Source organism: Sceloporus occidentalis, unplaced genomic scaffold (genome assembly GCF_023333645.1).
Source record: "Sceloporus occidentalis isolate IW3139 unplaced genomic scaffold, rSceOcc1.0.p SCAF_8, whole genome shotgun sequence".
NCBI classification, from domain to species: Eukaryota; Metazoa; Chordata; class Lepidosauria; order Squamata; family Phrynosomatidae; genus Sceloporus; species Sceloporus occidentalis.
In genome coordinates, this window is record NW_028316988.1 from 21,524,328 (window position 1) to 21,548,342 (window position 24,015).

At 45.2% G+C, this 24,015-nt stretch overlaps 2 protein-coding genes across 4 annotated transcripts in view; one reads left to right on the plus strand and one right to left on the minus strand.

Annotated features, from left to right (window-relative positions):
• The window catches only part of ABL1 (ABL proto-oncogene 1, non-receptor tyrosine kinase), a 73,986-nt gene extending 66,156 nt beyond the window's left edge, over positions 1–7,830 (plus strand). For all 3 annotated transcript variants that reach the window (XM_089535228.1, XM_089535230.1, XM_089535229.1), the window contains one exon: positions 2,745–7,830. In XM_089535228.1, coding sequence (XP_089391354.1) covers positions 2,745–4,453 — 1,709 coding nt within the window. In that variant the 3' untranslated portion in view covers positions 4,454–7,830. The remainder of the gene's footprint in view (positions 1–2,744) is intronic.
• Positions 7,831–14,474: 6,644 nt separating this feature from the next.
• QRFP (pyroglutamylated RFamide peptide) lies at positions 14,475–21,389 on the minus strand. The gene is made up of 2 exons (XM_089535242.1): positions 21,312–21,389; positions 14,475–15,859 (listed from the first exon to the last, which is right to left on the minus strand). The coding sequence occupies exon 2, from the start codon at positions 15,857–15,859 to the stop codon at positions 15,392–15,394; it is 468 nt and encodes a 155-aa protein (XP_089391368.1). The 5' UTR covers positions 21,312–21,389; the 3' UTR covers positions 14,475–15,391.
• Positions 21,390–24,015: the final 2,626 nt, after the last annotated feature.

The following is a 24,015-nucleotide window of genomic DNA, read 5'->3' on the forward strand; positions in this document are numbered from 1 at the left end:
GTGTGGGGCTAAACTCCCAGGTCAGGATTACCATTCCCAGTGCTTCTTATGCTCCTTAGCGCACCCAGATGACTATGATTTTGAGGCTGCCCTCCCCGGGTGCTTCCCTTCAAGTAGTTGAGGTACAGGTTGGCTTGACATCAGAGGGTGAGATCCTGGACTCTGCTGAAAGATGGTCTTCACCTCCTCCAGTTTTGCTGGTTCCACCTCCAGAGATCTCTACTGTGGTTTCTTCACCACATACCCCCCCAGAGGATTCCATCTCCTCCTCATAAGGTGTTGGATTGGCTGTTGGGTTTTGTCCTCCTCGATCTCCTTTGCAGAAATGGTAGGACCACTGTGTGGAGAAGATGGCAAAATGCTAACAGGGGATAGAGAAAAGGTAGAATTACTCAACACCTTCTTTACTTCAGTCTTCTCATAGAATCATAGAGTTGGAAGAGCCATCCAGTCCAACCCCCTGCCATGCAGGAAATCCAATTTCTCAGGAAAGGCAAAGGGTGTTCAACCTGAGGATAATGGAGCAGAGGACAGAATAGGGGAATTTCAGCACAAGTATAGGGATAGCACAGGAATATCTGTTTAATCTAAATGAATATAAGTCTCCAGGACCTGATGAACTACATCCAAGGGTATTAAAAGAACTGGCAAATGTAATATCAGAGCCATTGGCAATAATCTTTGAGAACTCCTGGAGAACAGGAGAAGTCCCAGCAGACAGGAGGACGGCAAACGTCTCCATCTTCAAAAAGGGGAAAAAAGAGGATCTCAACCATTATCATCCAGTTAGTCTGACATCAATACCAGGAAGGTTTCTAGAGCAGAGGTGACTGTTACATGGATTTGTAATTGCTTGACTGGCTGAACCCAAAGAGTGCTCAACAATGGCTTATTTTCATCCTGGAGAGAAGTAACCAGTGGGGTCGCACAGGGTTCTGTACTGGGCCCAGTGCTATTCAACATCTTTATTAATGACTTGGATGACAGAATTGGGGGCATCAAATTTGCAGATGACAGCTAATTAGGAGGAGTCGCTAATATTCCAGAAGACAGGATAAAAGTTCAGAATGACCTGAATAGGCTAGAAAGCTGGGCCAGAGCCAACAAAATGAAATTCAACACGGAGAAATGTAAGGTACTGACTTAGGATGGTAAAATGAAATGCACAGTTATAGGATGAGGGATACCTGGCTGAACAAGACTATGTGTGAAAGGGATCTAGGAGTCCAAGTAGACCACAAGTTGAACATGAATCAACATTGTGATGCGGCAGCTAAAAATGCCAATGTAGTTTTAGGATGCATCAATAGAAGTATAATGTCTAGATCAAGGGAAGTAACAGTGCCACTCTAGTCTGCTTTGGTCAGGCCCCACTTGGAATATTGTGTCCAGTTCTGGGCACCACAATTCAAAAAGGACATTGAGAAACTGGAGCATGTCCAAAGGAGGGCAATTAAAATGGTGAAGGGTCTGGAAACCATGCACTATAAGGAATGACTTAGGGAACTGGGTATGTTTAGCCTGGAGAAGAGACGGTTTAGAGGTGATATGATAGCCCTGTTTAAATATTTGAAGGGATGTCATATTGAGAAGGGAGCAAGCTTGTTTTTTGTTGCTCCAGAGAACAGGTCCCGAAACAATGGATGCAACTTGCAGGAAAAGAGATTCCACCTCAACATTAGAAGGAACTTCCTGACAGTAAGGGCTGTTCGACAGTGGAACAAACTCCTTCCTCAGAGAGTGGTGGAGTCTCCCTCCTTGGAAGTTTTTAGACAGAGGCTGGATGGCCATTGTTGGGTATGCTTTGTTGAGAGTTCCTGCATGGCAGGGGATTGGATTGGATGGCCCTTGTGGTTGCTTTCAACGCTATGATTCTATGGGCACTTACTAGCAGAACCTGTGGGAGAGAGTGTTACCTCTTCTGGACAAGCTGCACATGAAGGTCCAAAACACATATTTTGGCTGAAGAGTTGGGTATAAATACTATAAAATAAATAAATAAATTTGGTGTTCAGACTAAAAGAACAGGATTATTCTTTTTCTGTCTTTATTGGCAGTAGCTCACCAGTATTTCAGGCAGATACCTTGGAGAATCTATACACAAGCAGTGTACATCTTTTACCATTTGACTCAGTTTATTATCATTCATAGCAGCTGCTTGTGACAAACAAGGGAATGTGTCACCACAGGCAAATGGACATGCAGATTCCTCTGGGCCATTTCCAGATACATTAGATAGTCTATATGAATTGTCTTATAGACCACCACTCTCTCAGAAAATCCTAGGAATAACTGTAAATAGATCTCCTCCCTGCCTTCCTCCCCTGCCCAGTGCTGCTGCTTCTCCTCATCCATCATGAAATTGTTTAGTCCCCCTTGAAAGCCACAAAGTTGAAGCAATTGCAATGAAGAGAAAAAGGTAGGCAATCATGTGGCTGCCGTTAGATGAGCTTTTCTTTCTCAGTATCAACCTCTGCCCTCTGCCCAAATCAGCAGCATGGGCTGGTGGGATAATCATACTTCTGTACCTTAATAAGGGTTACTGACATAATTTATGTGAAGCACTTTAGCACTTTTTTAAAAAAAGGGCTGAATAAATACCAAATCTTATTATAGCAAGCATGAGTAGAGCAAGTGCCGTGAACGGCATTGCAAATTAGCCTCCAGACAGAGGCTGATAAGGTGAGCAGTTACACTTCTTGTTTAAGCCAAATGTGGTAACATATTCTCTGTCTTCTCTACAGAGACCACAGAACATGATCTGGCTATTTCCCCCCTACTGCCACGGAAGGAACGTGTCACAGTGGATGGTGGATTGAATGAAGATGATCGCTTGCTCACCAAGGACAAGAAGACCAATCTCTTCAGCGCTCTGATCAAGAAGAAGAAGAAGATGGCCCCAACTCCTCCCAAGCGAAGCAGCTCCTTCCGTGAAGTGGACAGCCACCTGGACCGAAAGGGAGGGGGTGAAGAAGAAGGCAAGGAAGGTAGCAATGGGGCCTTCATCGCACACCCTGCAGATGTTGAGGACCGATCGAGGTTCCAAAGCCTTGGCAATGAAACTGGAGTCACCAATGGGATGGTGGCAGGGAACTCGGGATTACTCTCCCCCAATCTCTGGAAGAAATCCATCCCCACAACCAGTAGCCGACTGGGGACTGGTGAAGAAGAGAGTGGTCTAAACTCCTCTTTTTCTAGTAAGCGCTTTCTCCGATCTTGTTCAGCCTCCTGTGTGCCCCATGGGTCCAAGGACACTGAGTGGAGGTCGGTCACTCTGCCCCGGAACCTGCAGTCCTCAGGGCGGCAGTTTGATTCCTCAACCTTTGGTGGCCACAAAACTGACAAGCCTGCCTTGCCTCGGAAGAGGGCCAATGAAGCAAAGCCTGACCTGGTTGTCAGGGGGACAGTAACTCCACCGCCTCGCATGCTAAAAAAAAATGACGAGAAGCCTGAGGAAGCCTTGAAAGATGCGGAGTCCAGCCCTGGCTCCAGCCCACCCACCCTGACTCCAAAACTCAGCCGGAGGCAGCCTCTGGTCCCTCCTACTGTTTCCCTGTCCCAGAAAGAGGAATCTGTGAAATCCAGTGCCTTAGGAGGCGGGTCAGCAACAGAGCAGGGTCCAGCTACCAAAGCTGGCAGTGGCATGTTCATGGGCATCAGTAAGACTTCTGCTGAAGAACCACGACCGAGGAAGATAAAGCAGATGTCAGAGAAGGAAAAGGGCAAGCTCTCTAAGCTGAAGCCAGCACCTCCCCCTCCATTCTCCTCAGCTGCTTCTTCCATTGCCAAAAATAACAAGGGAGGACTGGGCCCTGGCCACGAAGGGTCCGAGGGAACTGTGGCCAAAGTCAAACTGTCTCCCCAGGTTGTGGACTCCATCAGTACTGAAACTCCCAAGCCTAGCCTTTCAGTGGAGGGGATGAAAAAGCCCACTGTCACCTCTGTATCCAAGCCCTCACCTTCCACAAAATCTCTATTAATGACCACTGCCCCTTCTGCTTCTACTTTTTCTGCCCCAGCTCTTTCCTCCACCCTGAGCCTGGACCCGGCAGCCTCCACAGCCTTCATCCCCCTTATTTCCACCCGAGTCTCCCTGAGGAAAACCCGTCAGCCTCCAGAGAAGATTGCCAGTGGTACTGTCACCAAAGGCATGGTCCTGGAGAGTTCCGAGGCCTTGCGGACGGCCATCAGCAAGAACTCTGAACAGATGGCCAGCCACAGTGCTGTCCTGGAGGCAGGCAAGAACCTCTATACCTTCTGTGCCAGCTATGTGGATTCCATCCAACAGATGAGGAACAAGTTTGCCTTCCGGGAGGCCATCAATAAACTGGAGAACAACCTCCGGGAACTTCAGATCTGCCCTGCCCCAGCTGCTGGTGGCCCTGCAGCTATGCAAGACTTCAGCAAGTTGCTCAGTTCTGTAAAAGAAATCAGTGACATCGTCCAGAGGTAGCAGAAGCCAGGAGAGGTCTGGAACTGGCTGACAGTGTAGGAGTGGCTGCCTTAAGTGCACATGTGGGGCTTAAGGAAGGTCTCAGACATTTTTGGTGCCTGAGACAGAAAAAGGAAATTGCACACACATTCGCACATGCACATGCCACACACAGACACACACATGCAGCTTTGAGGAAAAACATGCCAGGGAGTTCTCCCATTGCATTTCCTGCTGAAATAAGCAAGAGCCGTGCGTGCAAAACCTTTATTCCTTCCAGTGGGCCCTCCATTCCATAGAGAAGTTGTAGCTCTCGGTTCTCATCCTGCCTCTGCCTAGCTGTTCTTTGTGGAGTCTGCTACCCCATCTAGGCTACTTCTGCTATCAGGTGTGGACACAGCTGGATATTCACTGCAGGCCTGCTCCCTACACCAGAGACTCTATGAAGGACTTTACCTCCTTTCTCCCTTCTCTTTTTCTAAACCCAGGTTTCCCTGCTGCCTTTCATTTCCTCAAAAGCTCTTATCTTTGGAGAGCTTTTGCCTCTGAGGACTTAACAAGCCTTAAAATGTTGAGGCTGCATTGTTTTTTGCTTTCTTATTAATATTTGATTCTTTTTGGAGTGAGCTTTACAACCGAAGGTAGCCCTGGCTGATGTGGACATCCAGGCTGGCTTCCTAAGACATACTCCTTTTAGATTCTTCTCTTACACTTCTTACACTTGTGCCTCTTACACCTCCATCACTGTCCAATCACTACCACATACACATGTTCAACATTGCATTTGGAACTGGCCTAGGAATGGGGGAAGGTTTTGACAATAATACAACAGGATTCTAGAAGGGTCTCTGCAATTTTCCTCCTGCCTCTGCCTGTCCCAGAGGCTAAACATTCCTGTACTCCTGTCTCAAAGTCCCCTGTAAATTATTTTGGGGGATAGAAAGACAGCCAGACCATTAATTAAAGCAGAAATTATCAAAGCATGTCTGATATCAAGGCTGTGAATGTGCTAGAAGAAACAACTGAACTGAAAAGCTCTTATGAGTCCAAAGTACATACCTGTAGAAAAGCTTGCCTGTTGCCTGCATATGTTCTACCCTCACTCACCCCTGCCCTTCTCTTCCTCTGGGTTGGGAACCAGGTGTGACTGGTGCTTGTGTTCCTCATGCAGGTAGGAGGAAAGAAAGATTTCTTTTTGTGTGGGACAACATTTCAGTTACATTTGCACAGCCCTGATGTGATCAGCTGTTGCTTTCCTTGCCTAAATTTTTGGTTATTTAGGGAAACCACTTGGGATTTTATACTCTGCAGCTAAAACCCATATCTAGCTCATTGCCTGTGCCTTTCTTCACTTAAGCAGACCCTTTTGTGGAGGGACATGGCCTTCATTTTCAGATGCATTTATTTCTCCTGCTCTGCACCTCACCTGAAAACTTACATGGGGAACTTGTCAGCAGTTGCTCAAAACTACCTGGAAAAAAGTCTAGGGGGACAGCTGACCTACTTGGAGATTGAATGCATCTGTACATGGTATGGAGCAGTGCTTCTCAGTCTTTAATCCTCCAGTATTAGTGGAGAGGGGGAAAGTTTGAGAACTGTTCGTGTAGAAGGAAGTGGGAGAGTGCAAACATCTCTTAAGAAGAGAATGACTACCCTTTGGAAGGTGCTTTGAGTTTTGAGCTTTTCTGTTGTAGCAATAAAGAGCTTTCTTTAGCATAAGGATGGGAAAGGGAAGCCCTCTAGATCTTGTTGGACTGTCATTCCCAGCAGTCGCCACTAATTGCTGTGCTATCCAGATGCCAAAACAAGCTGGACTTCAGAAACCCTGGAGGACCATGCATTTTCACCCCAGAGGCTCTTGACTAGGAATCAAGCAGTTCTCCAAATGCTGGACTGAACCTCCCAGTAGCCTAACCCAGTGCAGCCATTGATGAAGAATGCTGGGATTGGTAGGATGGAGGAGTCTTGAAAATGTAGGTTCATCCCACCATAAAACTACTGGATTATACCACTTTGGAATATATGATGTGGGGAGGGATCACTAAACAGAATGCTCCTCTATTTTTTAAATTGACTAATCTGCATTCAAAGCCATTAAGTCACAAAGAAGCATCTTCAACCCTGGTTTTCTCGTGGACATTTATAATAGTTTTGTTTTAAAACATGTTACAGTTTCTTATTTAAAAACCCAACAACAATGACACACAGCATTTTGGCATATATTAAAACCAATCCCATATATGCACATAGGTCTGCCAAATTAGTGTTAATAGTCAAGGCAAGTGGAAGCAAAAACACATCTTGGCCCTTGCGGTCTCTTCCAACTCTATGATTCTATCCTTTTAAAATAACTATTGGAAACATTTTATGTTTGGGGTCTCATGAATAATGGTAGGGAAGGAAGCACATTCCAATGACCAGGAATTGCCATATTTCCTTACATTGAGGGCCATGGGGGAGGATCCTACTGTTCTGCATCTTCATGAAGAGAAACAAGCTAGGAATTTAATTCCTAGAAGACTCACAGCCTGAGGGCCTGAGAGCCACATGTCTGCATATATGGAATAAGGGCTTTGATGAATCCCGTAAGTCCTGAGGGTTAAATCAGTGCCTGCCTTCTGCTGGCCAACCAAGCCCAGAGATCCCCAAACTACCTGTCAAAGTCCTGATGAAATTTACCTGCAGGTCATTTGTAGCCCAGTGTGGTCAGTGTCACCAAACAATAACTCCAGTCTGTTGATGGTGCTGTTTTTCTGGCTGGAAAGGAAAAACAAAAGGACCACTCACCCCACTTACATTCTGGTGATCCGATTCATCTTCTATGTCTTCATCATTTTTCTTCACCCCACCTCTTATTTTAGACAAATTTGAGTGCCATTTCTCACGCTTTCCCCACACACCCATTTATGCCCACTTTTAAAAAAACCAAACTGCCATTAATGTCTCGTACATAAAGAAAAAACACATACACACAAAAAGTACAACCACGGGTTGCCTTTGGAAAACACACATGCTCAGTGAAAATAATAAAATCCAGAATAAGCCATTTCCTTTTCAACTGTTTCTACTTTAGAGGGTACAAAGATTTTGTGGATCATCTTTATTGTTGTGTTATAATATGCATTTCTCCATATTGCACACAGCTTTTGTAGAATTTCCCCCCTTTCCAGTGTGTAAATAGCTGTCTCTTCTTTCACTTCTGTAATATTTGTGTGGCTTAGTCATTCTTCCCTCCCCAATATATGACTGTCCATTTCAGACCCGACCCCCACCTTTCTTCTCCACACTCCTTCCCTCTGGCTTTTTTCCCCTCTGACTGTTGTATTTGTTTTTTTTAAATAATTCCAGATTTTTCTTCCTTAGTATTTTTTAAAATAAATTGATGTCAAAGAAGTGCATTTCTGTGAAGCACATTCTCTCTCTCCAATTTAGATAGATAAACACACACTCCCCACTCTATATACACACTCCACTTTCTATATGCACAGTGGAGGAGCAACAAAAAGATGTGGAGGAGGAACAAAATGATGGAAGATATGATTTCTCAAGGAATGGGTGCACTCTTGGCCACTGCTGAAACTTGCCCATCCAGATTCAGAACACCAAAGGACATTTCAGGGGAAGTGTATCCCCATCCAGAACAGGCAGAATCCTTATTCCCTGATCTGCCTTTCCACTAGCAGCACCTTGGTCTTGTCCAGATTGAGCTTCAATTTGTTTGTCTTCATCCAGACAGTTACTGACAACAGACACTGGTTTAGCACAGGAACAGGTGGAAGGGTGAGAGAGTTGAGTGTCATCTGCATTTGGTGACGTTGAACCCCATAACTCCAGATGACTTCTCCCAGCAGTTTGATGTAGATGTTAAACAACATGGGGGACAAAACAGGCCAATGCATTGAACTGCAGTTCCCCAGCACCATCCAAGAAAGATGATCCACTGCATAACAATGCCCCCAAGTTCCATCTCAGAGAGGTGGCCCAGAAGCATACCATGGTTGATGGTATCGAAAGCCATCAGTCCAGCAGAAACAACTGGCACACACTCCTCCTGTCTAGCTCCTTGCATAGGTCATCCACTAAGGCAACCAAAGCTGTCTCTATCCCGGAGCCAGGCCTAAAGTCAGATTGAAATTGGTCAACTCCCTGGAGTTGGAAGGCCACCAGATACCACACTCCCTTGTCCAAGAGCAGAATATTAGAGACTGGTTGATAATTATTCAGAATGGTGGGATCCAGGGAGGCTTTTTTTTTTTTTTAGTAATGGCCTCAGCACAGCCTCCTTTAGGCGGGATGAAACTTCCCTTGCTGCAATGAGACATTCAGCAGTCTCTTAAATTTCCTCAGCCTCAGAGGAAAGCAGTGGCAACATCTGGATAATTCTTGCCAAGAAAACTCTAGGAGGTTGTCATAAATTGGGGTCAACTTGAAGGTGTTTCTTTCCCCAACCTGCCTGAATATTGCTTCCAGAAGGCAGGCAGGCAGGCAGGGATTGCCAGGCCAGACTGGAAAAGCTTTCCTCCGTTTCCAAACGTGGTTGTTTCAAGAGCTTTCCTTTCAGGAAGTGTTCTATGGGCTTGTGATGGCTCTGTTGTTCCTTGGTCTTGGTCTGGATACCAACCTACCCAAGTGTGCTATAATGCTGAGAACGGGGAGATGGGTTTCGGAGGAAGCAGCAGCAGTTGGGTTGAAGACTAAACTCAGGCTAATGCAGTGGGAGTTGATTTAATAGATCGATGCATTTAACAGTTTGATAGCTCCAATTTTCAGGGTTATTGAGCCTGAACGTGTGGGTGCCCTGAAGGGGGAAAAGAGCATTTGTTTGTTTGGTTTGGTGGTGGTTGAAATTGTGGTGTTTACTGTCAGGCAAGCGTTTTAATGCCAGCCTGCCTTTTAGACACTGTTTGGCAGGGAAAATAACTTCAGCTTCTAGTTGGAAAACTTAAGAAGATGAGCAGGAGGAGAGAACACAGGAAAGTGCTTTCTGAGCTTGTTAGTTTTTTCTTGGAATGTTTATTAGACTGATGCTAAGAGCTGACATTGCGCATTGTGTGATGTCTTAGTGAAATGTCTTTGAAGTAGGGCACTGAGATGGATGAAGAACCAACTTTTGTGCCTGTGGATATGTTTGTGCAACAGGGTCCTCTGTCCAAAAAAGTAACTTCCCCAAGCTCTGGCCATCCACTCCTAGCCTGCTTTTCTCCATTGTTGCTAAGGAAAATATAAGGGCACTAGGGAGAGGAAAGCTGTAAGGGAGAGATTTTCTCTGCACAGACAAGATTGTCTTAAACATGACAAGCTGCCTGAGCCAGCAGAATCTCTTTTCCTCTCACTTTATATTCCCCTGCCAGGCCTGCCACTGCCTTTGCTGTGAGACACCTCTCCTTGAATCTAAGCTTGCTGTTTGGGTCTGGATGTGTTGAGGGACAAGTCTTGGATTATTTCTTGACCGCCCCTCTATTTCCCCCATTTCCTGAGATGCATCCACCACAGAAAAGAACATTTTGCTAACCTTTGCTTGACTGGCTTAATTCTTGCTTGGACCTTGAGAGATCATGGGAGGAGACTGTCCTTTTGGCATTCTGAGAACTCTGCTGCACTGAAGGTGGTGAAGCGGCTATTTAAAGGAAGAGGGCTGTGCACCTGAAGAGAATCCGAATGCCCTCCAACATTTCATAGGTCAAAGCAGGGATATGTGTGGTTTGGTCATACATGTCCCTGCTTTGATATATGAAATATTAGAGGGTATGGGTATGTTGGTTCGGATCCTCTTCAGTAGCACAGCCTGCAAAGCAGGAGACCTAGGGTGGTGGTGAATGTTGAACTATGATTCTGGAGACCAAGGTCTGAAACTCTGCTCAGCCAAGGAAACCCATCTTGGGCAAGTCATGCTCTCTCAACCTCAGAGAAAGGCCATGAAAATTCTCCCCTCAAGAATTCTTGCCAAGAAAACTCAATGATAGGAATAGTTACAAAAACAAGAGTTCTTTAGCAGTCACCCAGTAGGTTTCCATGGCCAAGCGAGGATTCAAACCCTGGTCTCCAGACCACTCAAAGCACTATGCCACACTGGCTCTCAGATGAATATGTATGCATGTGTGTGTGTGTATAATGTCCCCCACCTTCCAAGCAGGCCCTGCAGTTTATTGGACCTCAAAATGATTCCTGTATGGACCAGTAGCTGAGTTGTTCAGTGGGTTCATTGTGGGAAGTATGACCAGACTACCCAAAGTTAATGGTAACAGCCAGAGACAGTTGTAATAAAGAGTAAGTAAAAATTTATTAGGATTTATTTATTATTAAATTTATTAAATATATTATTTAATCATATTTAGATTTTTGCCCTACATTGAATCTTCATCTGGGTCTCCTTGCCCTAAGAGAGATAGCGCATATACTCGACTATAAGTTGAGAAATTTTTGTCTCAAAATCGACCCTAAAATGCTGGATCAACTTATATATGGGTCAATACACTATTACTACTTAGAAAGTTCCTGAAACAAGAAAGCCTGATGTCCTTTGGGGTATGTGTTTTTTGGTGTGTGAGAGAGAGGGGTATGTGTGTTCCAGTCTGATCTACAAGTTTCTTCTCATGGAAGAAACACCCCATTGAAATCCACTTTCTTCCTTTTCTAGTCCGATCTGCAAGGCTTCTCTTCCCATGGAAGAAACTCCCCATTTAACACCACTTCCTTCCCTCCCCAATCCAATTTTCAAAGCTTCTCTTCCCATACAAGAAACACCTCATTGATCACCACTTTCTTCCTTTCCTAATCCGATTTGCAAACCTTCTCTTCCCATCAAAGAAACACCCCTTTTAACTCCACTTGCTTCCTTTCTCTATCCGATGTTAAAACCTCTCCTCCAGCACCTGGGAATCAGTGTTAAGTGGTTGGGAGAGGTCCAGAGAAGGTATTTCCCCCTTTCTATCCTTTGTTATAGCCCCCTAAGTTTTACCCTCAACTTATCCACGGGTCACATCAAAATCCATGATTTTGATCCTGAAACCTTCCCTTGACTTATACATGTGATCAACTTGTACATGAGTATATACGGAAGTCTTCAACTATCGGATTTGGCACAATGCTGATTAAATGTCTGTTGTTTTAAATTCTCATCTTCTCTCTCTTCCCACTTCCCTCCTTTTTCCTCAGCTTACCTCCACTGTTGCAAACTGAGATCAAAGTGCAAAAGTACTTTGCATTCAATTAACTCAACAGAGAGAAGAGTAGGAGGTAAATTCTTGGCCCTTCCCAGTAGGCTCAGGCAAAAGCAAACAGCTGCAGCCTCTCCTAGTTTGTCTGTTCATCCTTATTGATAACTTTTACCATCTTGATCTCAGTCTGATCTTGCTTGGCCACCTGGGTCTCTCTTTTCATCTGTGAAATGTGGGAGGTCTGGTTTCTCCTTCCTCCTGCTTCTAAATGGACTTCAAATTACTTTCCACTCAATTACTCAACAGTCGGGAGCCCTGCATTCTTGCTTTTCATAGAGAAGAGAAGGGGAGTGTTGCCCTTAAGGTCTAATATGTTTTTCATTATTAGTTCATTTTCACCGCTTGTTATCTAAAATTTGAATACCCTGCGCTGTGTAGCTGTTGGTGGTATTTAATGTGTCATGCTTAAATGACATTGTGTGGTGAGCTCTACAGATGTAGTACACATCAAGTTTTTTGGACCCTGCCTGGTGTATTCCTGAGCTGACAAAACCACCGATAACAGTGCTGTAATAAAGCCACACTCTCATTCTCAGAGGATGGAAATGACCAACCTCTCTGAAAAACTTGTCAAGAAAACCCATGACCACCCTAGAGTCACCATAAGTTGAAAATGACTTGGAGGCACACAACAAGAACAACAACAACAACAAAACTTCATAAGACATGTCACAAAAGAACTCCCAGCCAATGACCACCAAAAAAGGTCACCCTAAAATTGTCTGAGATTTCTTCAACTGAATCTTGAAAGACCTCATGATGAATGAAAATTGGAGAGAAGTGGTCTCACTAGGGTTGGTGTTACTCTTGCAGTGCAGGGGTCTGTCACCCCCATATAGGCAGCCACCCCACAGCTTTAGCAAGCGGTGGCAGCTGGCAGAGGGAGGGCCCCAGCCATGGTTGCCTCTCTCCAATCATGCAGCAAAGACAGAGGCAGAAGGGGCCTCTCCATGCTGCAAATAGGGGGATGGAGGGGCATAGAAGAGGAGGAGGAGGAGGAGGCCGCCACCACTTTACTAAGCCTAATGCCCTGAATCCCCCCATAGTCAGTGTCAGGTGGAGAGAGAGCAGGGAGGGGAAGCAGAAGTGGCAGTAGGCAGGGAGGGGCACCCACCCTCCTCTTGCTGGCTGCCTCACTGCTCTCCCCCAGCCACCCCTCTCTGCCAGGCAGGGTGCCTCTGCCATCCCCCATTGCAGCCACTGGTGTCTTTGGGGTACTCTTGCCACCTGGCAGGTGCTTTGGAGTCTGGCAGGGCTGTTCGCCATACTGGGAAATGGAGGTGCAGCAGTGGCAGCCATAGAGTCTTCCCCTGCCCCAGAAGAAAAAGAGTCTATGGCTGCCCCACTGCCCTCACTTCCCTTTCCCACCCTTCCTGCAGCCCTGGAGGGCAAGGTGGGTCAGGCAGGTGGGAACAGTGCTGCCCCACTCCCATTGGTGGCCAGAGCACATGGACGGTAGAGGTACCCTAGCTAGCATGCAGCCAGGTGTGTGTGTGTGTGTGTGTGTTGCCTCTGATGTGTCACACAGAGGGGTGTACCTCCCCTAAGGACAAGTCTGCTGGAGAGGTGATTATGGGTCCATGTAATGGTTGCATAGAAGAGGGAATTTCAGCAGGTGCAACTTTTTACTTCTTGCATGGAAGATGATACCTGCTGAAATTCCCTTTGTTATACAACCATTACAGGGACAGGAGACTTCTTCAGTTTTCATTCTGGCAACCCTACATCATAATTCCTTGAGAGGCCTCGGTTCAAAGGCCTCTAAATTGTGCTGAGAGAGAATGGCCTCCCCACTGCTTCTCCCCTCCAGGCACTGAAAGAGCACTCCGGATCTTTTGTGTCTCATTTGCAGAAGGATGGTGGTCACGGAACAGCGAGACTGAGCTGGAACATTCCAACTTGTCCTCCAAGGCCCATGTCTCAAGCACAAGCACATTATTCTGGGCATCAACAGCAGGCGATTCCCCTCCGACAGCAGCGAAGCTTCGATTGTGGCTCTGCACCGGCTCTGTCCACCCACCTTCCTCTCTGAAGTCTTCGCCCACTCTGCAGGGGCCCTTCTGAACAAATAAGGCAAGGGGAAAGTGGAGTGAGAGTCAAAACGGCTTTTAAAGGTCTGCAACCAGCAGGATAACATTTTCAGAATTGTCATATGGCTCTAAATTTCACTGCTCTTTTGCTGCCAGGTGGGGAAATGGTTTCTGCGTTGTCAAAGAAGAAACAGATTTGCCCAAATTTGCATATGCTTGCTTGAATAGAAGCAAATGGAATATAGAGGGAAATGGAAATATTTGTCTCTGTTTTCAATTGCAATTTATGTTGTGTAACTTTGTATATATTTAACTACACAGCAGAGTGTGATAAGGACCTCCTCCCAGTGAACTGTGAAGATGCCTAAAGAGGGCTACCATACGTTCTATTTAGCTTCAAATGGGGCACACACTGCTTATGGCATCTTAAAAGCAAAACTGCTTGTCTACAGGGTTTTAAAAAATGTTTGTTGTTGGAGCATCATACCACCAAATTTAGGTTTTGCAGTGGGTATCCACTTCCCGGATGTTGATTCCCTCCGTACAGTGGGCTTTTGCAGTTGGATATTAAGGATGTCTCATGTGAGAAGAGAATATACTGTATAATGTGCAAAACATTAAACACTCCCTTGGAGTTGTGCTTGGCAAGGTAAGATCGGCTAAGGTGGGCAAGTTGCCTTTAATCTTTAGGGACCACTCAAGCCATTCTGCTGCGTAAGGTACAGGAGCAAAAAGCAAAGAACCCCATTGAACAGACATCACACCAAGGTTCATGGAACATGCACAGTATTGGCTTTGAGGGAACATTTTATTTTATTTAGCAGCAACAGAAAACAAGATCATAAAAAAGAGAAAGAAATGAAGTGGGAAAAGATAAATGTTTGCTCCGATGAAGCAACTCATATGTCGAGGGCACTCAAAAAGGTTGTTTGGAATTACTTCTGTCACCAAAGAATCTGCTGCATCGTTGACTTCACTTGGTTTCATGGCAGAGCCGGCTGGCACTGGTCTCCTTCTGTTCTGTCCCTGCCCTCAAGTAATGTCTTGGTAAACATGCCGTCCAAACAACTTATGCCAGTGAGAAGCCAATGGCAATAATGGAGTATTTGGTCTATTTGACAGCTTTCATCTGAAAGCCATTAAAGAGGTGAGAGAAAAAAGGTACATAAGCATGCCCTTCAAATGTCCAGGTTTGGCATGGGCAGTCTGCTGATCCACTTTCTCAGATGTTTTTAAAGTGTCCCAGTTTCTCTCTTCCTCCCACTTTCCTCCTTTGTCTTCAGCTTACTTCAGTGGCTGCAAACTGAGTTCAACATACCAAATAGTGCCCAGTCACTTAACTTAGCCAGGGAGAGAGGAGAAGTGGAGTGGAGTTTACCCTTTTCAATAGGCAAATTTGTTTTTTCTACATTAGTTTTAGGGTTCCTTTGCTTAAAATAGTAGTTTTTTTGTCATCTTCCTCATTAATCACTTCTACTGTTTTGCTGCCTGGCTGCACCCTTTTCATCACACACTTAACACTCAGCCATGAACATTTGGAGGGTTTGCACAGACCCATTTGAAACACTGGACTTGCTGGAGGCTGTGGGGCAAGGCTGCTTGTTTCCTGGGGAGGTGGCAGGCATAACACAGATGGGCAGAGTGTGGAAATGTTATTGGGAAGCACTGGAATTCATAGCTTTCCAAAGCTCTAGCTGAACCAATGAAAGCCTTCAGTTACACAGGCAGGACAGGGTTTCCCTGTTCTCCCAAACCCTAGTTCTTCTCCCACGCCTCCCAAACCGGAAGCTGAAGCCCCCCTTCTTCCTGTGATAGCCATTCAGCTCTTCTGCAAGACTCTGGAGGCCACCAGCTCTCTTCTCCCCATCCTCTGCTGGCAGAGAGTTGACCGCTTCTTTTTTATCCCCTCGGCCACCCTGCTGCCTCCCAAACCGGAACCGGGTGCCTGTTTTATCCTTCCCAAAGCCCTGTGGCTCTTGGGCCTGGCTGAAGAGGGAGCTGAAGCCTTGCTGGGGTGAATGGTGCCTCTTGGGGGTTCTCCTGGCTCCCTCAAAATCAGGTTGCTCCAGCATGGCCTCCAGTTCTTCTCCGGGGAATTCTAAACCTTGTCCATTGTCCAATGGAAAGCATGCACCGATGCTGAGCAGAAGGATGCAGGAAAAGGGATGGGAGACCTTCATCTGCAGAGTGGATTAACCAAAGAGAGAATATTGGTCTGTGGGGCAAACTCAGAATGGCCTCCATTTTGCCTGGGGCAAATGCTTGTTCCCACTGCCCAGTGCTAGTGATACTGTGGGAGCTAGGTAAATGCTCTGACTTGCTTTGAAGGACATTCCAATGTTCTCAAGATGAACAAGGGCTGCTAGGCTTGGTGCCCCATTGCTAAGTGGGTCATCATCAGGTTCAAACCCTATAACTGCCCTGATTTGGCAAGAGTAGCCTCACTTTTTCACCTGCTTCTAAAATATCCCAGTTTATCTCTCCTCTTCCCACTTTAGCCTTTGTCCTAAGCTTACTTCAATTCCTGCACACTTTTCAAAGTAGGATCACCTCAAAGAGGTAAGGAAAGGGTGGTATCGTGCCCTTCCCTGGATGCTGGTACAAAAGCAAATTGCTGCAGCCTCTCCTGTGTTTTATATCTTGCATTAACTTTTGCAATCTTGACAACATTCTGACATTGCCTGTAAAATGTTGCCTGTAAAATGTTGGAAGGTATGTTAAACATCTTTTGCCAAGATGTGGCAAGTGGTGTATGGCTGTTCCAAGGTCAGTGTCAGAGGAGTGCCGTGGTGCTGCATGCTGTGTGGTGTGGCATGTGCCGTCATGCCACCATCAGGGCAAAGTCAGGGTGCATGTTGTATGGGTGCCATGCTCCGACTGCCTCCAGGCCAGCCGTAATGGCCGGTCTGCACAGCCCCTTACACTACAGCGAACAGACTCAGTTAAGGAAGCCACAGCTACTTTGACTTTACAAGATCTGATCAGGTGTGTTCTTAGGATGTCTCTCAGATTTCTCATGCATAGGTTCACCACATGTAGAACCTGATGGTGGCAAATAAAACCAACAAAATAATCTACTAGAAGAGGCAAAATATTAATTCTGCTGGGGCCAAAATTATGGTTTTGATGTGACCTGTGGATAAGTCGAGGGTCAAACTTAGGACCATGTTACAAAGGATCTAAAGGATGAAGCAAAGCAAAACAATGCCAAAGAACTTAAGAGAATCCCAGCAGGCATAACTGTTTGTGCTCATCCTAAAGGCTGGATGGTTAAAAGAATAGAGCAAGATCAGTGCTTCGAGGACAGATTATACTCTTGCCTTTCACCAAGGAATGGTGCCTTTTTTAAAACAAGAGTTAAAGTACAGTACTAACATTGAGCCATGGATGTTGACTCTGGTTCTTGTGGTCAATTTTTTTAACTTAAATTTCTAGACTTATAAATGAGTATATACAGTAGATCTTGGAAATGTGTCTTTGGGGGACTGCATCTCCCAGTTGTAGCTCCCGCCCCCCCCAAAAAACCCCCCACCAACCCTCCAACTCTGGGTTTGATTCAAGGGCTTCCAAGATATAAAACATATAGAACCATATAGAATCATAGAACTGGAAGAGACCACAATTTTTAAGTAGACAACAAAGATATCAGTATAGTCAAAGAGTTTAACCTTTGGGGAGTTATTAATAAAAATGGAGACTAGTCAAGAAAACAGAAGACTAGGACTTAGAAGCTGGATCACTGAGTCAGAATCATTTGTGCCACTTGGTGCTGTTAGCTGCCTTTAACTTCAACTTATGAGAAACCACCAACAGCCTGCTCAGGTCTTGTAGATTCAGGACAGCCTTGGCTTCCCTGATGCCATGGCTGTTTAAAAACCTCCAAAGAAAGAGATGTGTTCCACTGCTGAACAGCTCTTACTGTCAGCAAGTTCTTCCTGATGTTGAGGTAGAATTTTCCTCCCTGTAGCTTACATCCATTGTTCTGTGTCTGATTCTCTGGCGCAGCAAAAAACAAGCTTGCTCCATCCTCAACATGATACTATGCGCAATGGTCACTTGGCAGCCTCTCTCTGGATATGAGTCCTGTGAAACTGCTCAGTTCTATTTCCCACAAATGTAAGTCTACTAACAAAGAGATAATTCCCCTACTGAATTTCTGCCTGCAGTATTGTTATTGTTCTTGTTTAAAGAATAGGTTGAATTGCTGGTCCCACTTACACCATACATGGATGGACTCTGTAGAGATGGATGGATGAAAATGGATAGCAACATTTTTCTCTACTGAATAAAGAAAAGCCATGGAAAACTTACCTTTGTGAGCCTTAAGTCTGCGTAGCCATTGCAGGACAGTAGGAAGCAAGTGAGGTGCCCATGCCATGTGCTCCCTTCTTTAAATAAGAAACCTCATTACCGTTCCCCTCTCCTCCCCTTCAACAGCTTTTCTCACCCTGCATTCCAGAGACTGGGATGCCATTGTGGCAAATGGAGTTGAAGAGGAGACACAGATATACTTCTTGTTTGACCATCTGCAAATGAGGGCGTAGGGGTCAGGAAGACCTCATCTTTAGCCTCTTGTGCTTCAGTTTTGTTTTATTCATTTATGATATTGCAAGAATTCCAAAGAAGCTCCATGGCTTTCCTATTGACAACCTTTGAGTCAGAGCTGAGCAACGGCAACTACATGATACCAATAATGAAGTACAAGGGTGATTTACTATTTAGTTGTGTATGTGTGAGAAAGAGAGAGAGGGGAAGGGATGAGTGTGCCATGTACCCCTCTTCTTCTGAAGAGGATCCAGACCTTCCTGGGACAGAGATCCTTGGTGAGTAACTCCCAAATACTTACACTCCCACAACAGGTAAGAAACTCCATTCCTAAAGTGGAGGACAAGGTGTGGACTTATTTGGAGCTATGCCTGCAAAGCCAGTTGATACATCGATAAAGAGACTCACCATTGCTAGGTAAAGACATGGTGGATCTGTGCCTGGCTATCTCAGTGCTAGGGGAGCAGTAGCCACCGAAAGGACTGTGTGCCTGTTACCATACTTCTTGTTACCATACTCTCAGAATAAAGGTTGCATCCTCTTTGGCTGAATTTTACTTGGATGATAGGCATGCCACCTGGTGCCTGTTTGGTCCAGATTGCAAGTAAGGCCTTCCAGGAGCCAATATATGGGGCAAAATGTGGTAGTACACAACACAAATTATTGTGTGAGAAACAAGTCCATCTCAGGAAAAAGAAGTGGGAGGAAGTGGGAAGAAGTGTAAGAAAATAGTAGGGAGAGTGAGTGCTGGGAGCAGTAGAGTGCAAGAAGGAAGGGGGGAGTGCAGTGCAAGAGTGCAACGAAAGGGAAGGGTGAATGAGCAGCAGGAGAGGTGGAAGGAGAGAGGATAGGAAGGGAGGGAGTAGGAAGGCAGCAGAATGTGGAAAGGGCAGGCTGGTGCAAGAGGAGGAGAGGAGTATTGAAGAAGGGAGAAAGAGCAGTGCAGGTTTGACAGGCCTAGGAGGGTTGCACCACGAAAGTGAAGGTGTAGGTGATAGCGGCAGGAAGGAAAGGAGAGTGTGCAGAATAAATGGCAGCATAAAAGAGTGCAAAAAGTGCCAGGGAGTAAGGGAACGTGAAGAAAGGAAGGGTGAGAGGGAGAGGAAAGGCAGGGACACACCTGGGTAAGGCTGTGGTAGGATGGCCAGAGAAACAGTAGAATGAATTGTGAAGAGGTGAGGGGAGACAAAATGAGGAAAGAAGGGAGAATAAGTGGTGTGAGTGATAGAGCGCAAGAAGCAAAATGGGAATGCATTGCAGCGGTATGAAGGTGTTAAGAGAAGTGAGAGTGGGAGGCAAGGGAAGGCATTAAAAAGACTGGCAAATGTAATCTCAGAGCTATTGGCAATAATCTTTGAAAACTGCTGAAGAACAGGAGAAGTCCCAGCAGACTGGAGGAGGTCAAACATTGCCCTCATCTTCAAAAAGGGAAAAAAGGATCCCAAGAATTATCTCCCAGTTGGTCTGACATCAATGCCAGGAAAGATTCTGGAGCAGCTCATTAAACAGAGAGTCTGTGAACATTCCTGTGAAGGGGATGCCATCATTACAAAAAGTCAACATGGGTTTCTGAGAAACAGGTCATGCCAGACTAATCTGATCTCTCTCTCTCTCTCTCTCTCTCATATATATATATATATATATAAATTACCATCTTGATAGATGAAGGGAATGTTGTGGATATTGCATATCTTGATTTCAGTAAGGCCTTTGACAAGATTTCCCATGACATTCTTGCAAACAAGCTAATAAAATATGGGCTAGACAATGAAACTGCTAAATGGATTTGTAATTGGTTGACCGGCTGAACCCAAACGGTGCTCAGCAATGGCTCTTCTCCATCTTGGAGAGAAGTGACCAGTGGGGTCTCACAGGGCTCTGCCCTGGGTCCAGTACTATTCAAACATTTCTATCAATGATCTAGATGAAAGAATAGAGGGTACACTTGTCAAATTTGCAGATGACACCAAATTAGGAGAAATAGCTAATACCCCAGAGGACAGGATCAAAATTCAAAATGATCTCAAATAGATTAGAAAGCTGGGCCAAGGATAACAAAATTAATTTTAACACAGAGAAATGTAAGGTACTGTACTTAGGGCAAAGAAATGAAATGAATAGATGTAGGATGGGGGATACCTTGCCCAATGAGACTATGTGTGAATGGGATCTAGGAGTCCTACTAGACCACAAGTTGAACATGAATCAACAGTGTGATGTAGCCGCTAAAAAGGCCAATGTGATTCTAGGCTGTATCAATAGAAGTATAGTGTCTAGATCAAGGGAAGTAATAGTGCCATTAGAACTACATTTCTCCTTTCTGGTGTGGTCATCTATTCTAGGAAGAAAGGTATCATTCAAGTCTGGCATGGAGGTCTGTATTAAACCCCACAATGACATCCCCATTGTTTCTCTCCCACTTAATTTTTACCCAGATGCTCTCAACCTGGCCCCCAGGATTTAAGTCATGGATCTTTTCACAGATGTTAACATCCTTGACATACTGTATAATGCTACTCCTCTTTCCTTTTGTGTGATCCATTTCTCTGAAATAAGTTATACCCCTCTATTACTGCTTTCCAATCATGAGACTCATCCCACCAGGTTTCAGTGATGCATATTGTACCATACTTTTTTCCTATGTTGAGTTATGGTTCATCTTGCTTATTGCCCATGTTCTATGCCCGTGAACCTGTGGTGTGGCATGCGTGCCCTCTCTGGCACGTGAAGCCATCTCTGAGGGCATGCGGCAGCCATAGCAAGTAGGGGCAGGGAGTGCGACATGCGCTCTTGGTCTGGCTCCTTGCTGCAGCTCAGTTTGACTTATCAGTGAGCTAAATAGACCCTACCAACTAAATCAAACAATAAGCAATGTATTGGCCTCAGATTATCTTCAGTGTCTTCGGAATGGCCTGGTATCAAGTGTGTCCTCTGCCAACCTTCTAGAAAATTACAACAATCTTACCCAAGTACTATCCCAATATCTGAACCAGCAAAATAGTACACACTGGAGGTAACAACAACAACACTATCAGTCAAAGCTGTGGTTTGACAAGGAATGTTAAAAAATCTCTCATGACCACTTACCAGTTTTATGTATCCAATACTACACCAGAAGTGGCAACAAAACTACTTCAGCAGAAGAGAGGTTGCAAAAAATTGTTGGCCTACAAAAAGAAAGAAGCCATGAAAAATAATTGGGCACAACGTATTCAGGCAGTCAAAACCAACAACTCAGCTTTATTCGGGCATATTACATCAAGCTCCCAAAACAATGCGCCGGCTACAGTGGATTGTAACATCCCCCCAGGGATCTGGGAGGAACACTTCCAAGCATTTTATAAGAACAGTTATGTTGAAAGTGGATCTACAAGCCAGAATATAGAGAATCTCCCAAGGGGGGCACTGATGTGGGAGGCAGAGATCAAGTAACCTTGGATGATGATGATGATGATGATGATGGTGATTTATTCCCCGCCTTCTTCCTACTACAGGGATTCAAGGCAGCTTACAACTCTAAAACAGTCCAAGTTAAAACACTATAAATATGCAAAATACAAGTTTAAAAAACAATTAAATGATACAAACAATTAAAAACATTAAATTATTAAAAGTTAAAGTTTAAATTTCTTTAAAACAAAACAAAACAGTATCCCTGTCATGTAAACACCTGGCAGCATAGAAACGTCTTTACCTTCCACAAGGAAGACAGCAGGGATGGAGCCATCTTGGCCTCCCTGGGGAGGGAGTTCCATAACTTGGGAGCAGCCACTGAAAAGGCCCTTTCTCTTTGTTCCCACCAAACGCGCCTGAAAGGTAGTGAGACAGAGAGAAGGGCCTCTCTCAGTGACCTCAATATTCTTGAGGCTTGTACAGGGAGATACAGTCCTTCAAATAGTCTGGACCCAAGCTGTATAGGGCTTTATAGGTCAAAATCACTACTTTGAATTGTGCCCGGAAACAGACTGGCAGCCAATAGAGCTGTTGTAACAAGGGAGTTGTATGCTCCCTGTAGCCAGCTCCTGTTAACAGCCTGGTTGCAGCTCTTTGGACTAGCTGAAATTTCTAAGCACTTTTCAAAGGCAGCCCCACATAGAGCGCATTACAGTAATCCAAACTGAATGTAACCAAGGCATGTACCGCTGTGGTCAGGTCTGACTTCTCCAGTAATGGGTGCAGTTGGCACACAAGTTTTAGCTGTGCAAAGGCACTTCTGGTCACCGCTAATACCTGGGCTCCCAGGCTCGGTGCTGAATCCAGAAGTACCCCCAAACTATGAACCTGAATTTTCAGGGGGAGTGTAACCCCATCTAACACAGACTGAATTTGTTTCATTCATTCATTTCATCACTGCCAGCTCCTTAGAAAACCAAGAAGCTGGTTTAGCTGTACTCTGTGAGACGAGACACTTAGGAGCAATCATGTCAACTGCCCTGGTGGTTTCTCCATTCCAGAGATCAACCAGGGCTTTGACAGGACCACCTGCCAAGGCAGCAGGAAACTCCCCAAGAGCTTCCAGGAATCCATCTGGATCCATAACCTCCTGAGGCGGATCATCTTAATGTGTCCCCCACCCCTGCAGATGCTCTGAGCTGCAGCAAGTCTAAACCTGCCCAGAAAGTCCATGACAACGGAACAGTTGAAAGGTCCTCTTTTCTCAGATCATCAGCGTCCACCCATGAATTCCTTAGTTGCTCCCGAAACCACAGCATGGATGGTGATGTCCCCCAGCAAAAGTCCCCCAGCAAAAGTCAAAAGAAAGAAAGATTCTAATATGTAATGAGTTCCTTTTTATTATTATTAAGGAGTTTGGACAAGTTCATATGTTATAGTATTCGACCCCAATTACATGCTAGATCTATTACACTGGACTGGCAGACAAGAGATGATCCAGCTAGTACTTCAGACATGAAGAGGTGTGTCCAAACCCAGCCCCATTGCTGACATTCCTGATTGTGTGCAGGCAAGTATTTTAGAAAGGCATCTCTCACCCTTCTGTTCCCTTCACAACTCCAAGAGCAATGGAAAGCAGAAGTGCTTGACCCTGGGCCCTGTTCTCACCCATTTGTCCCACTGTCCAGATCCTCTAGCAGGATAACACCAACAAAAGAATCAAGCTGGCTAATGTTTAAGAATCTGCCGTGCGGTGCAAAAAGAACCTGTTTTTTCCAGGTTCTTTTCCTCCGGAGGGAAGCCGCGCAGTTTGGCGGCTGTGGCTTCCCTCCGGAGGGAATTAGGCTGCCAGCAGGCCACCCTTTTCAGGCGGTCTGTTCTACGCCTAAATTAGAAGAAAGAAGGGGTGAGAACTATGAAAGTGAAATTCTAATTGCAATTCTATTTCCACCAGCTCGAAAATAAAGATAAGCACCTAGTTTTCCTTCCCTAGTTTTTGTTCCACACACCTAATCTCTATTGGGTGTGATTTCTGCCCCCTCTGATGGACCAAGAATGGGAATCTCTTATAAAATGGAGGTTCAGCAAGGTTAGAGCAAGACTGAGGCAAAGTAGAATATGGCGACACACCTTCTAAACATAAGTCAATCTTTCATTCCTTCACAATGGCAAGGTCTTTCTCCATTGCACTGGAGTACGGAACCTCAGTGTAAGGGTTTCAAGACAATTCATATCATACAGATACAGCGGTCACATCCAAAATCTCACCATCGGCCACCTGAAGACACCACCTTGGTGTCAGATGGTAGGACTGGGTCTTGATATGCCATAATAGCAGTGGACATGGAACCATTCCCTTATTTCATCTGCTTGTCCCCTCCACATCTTGTCACCTTGA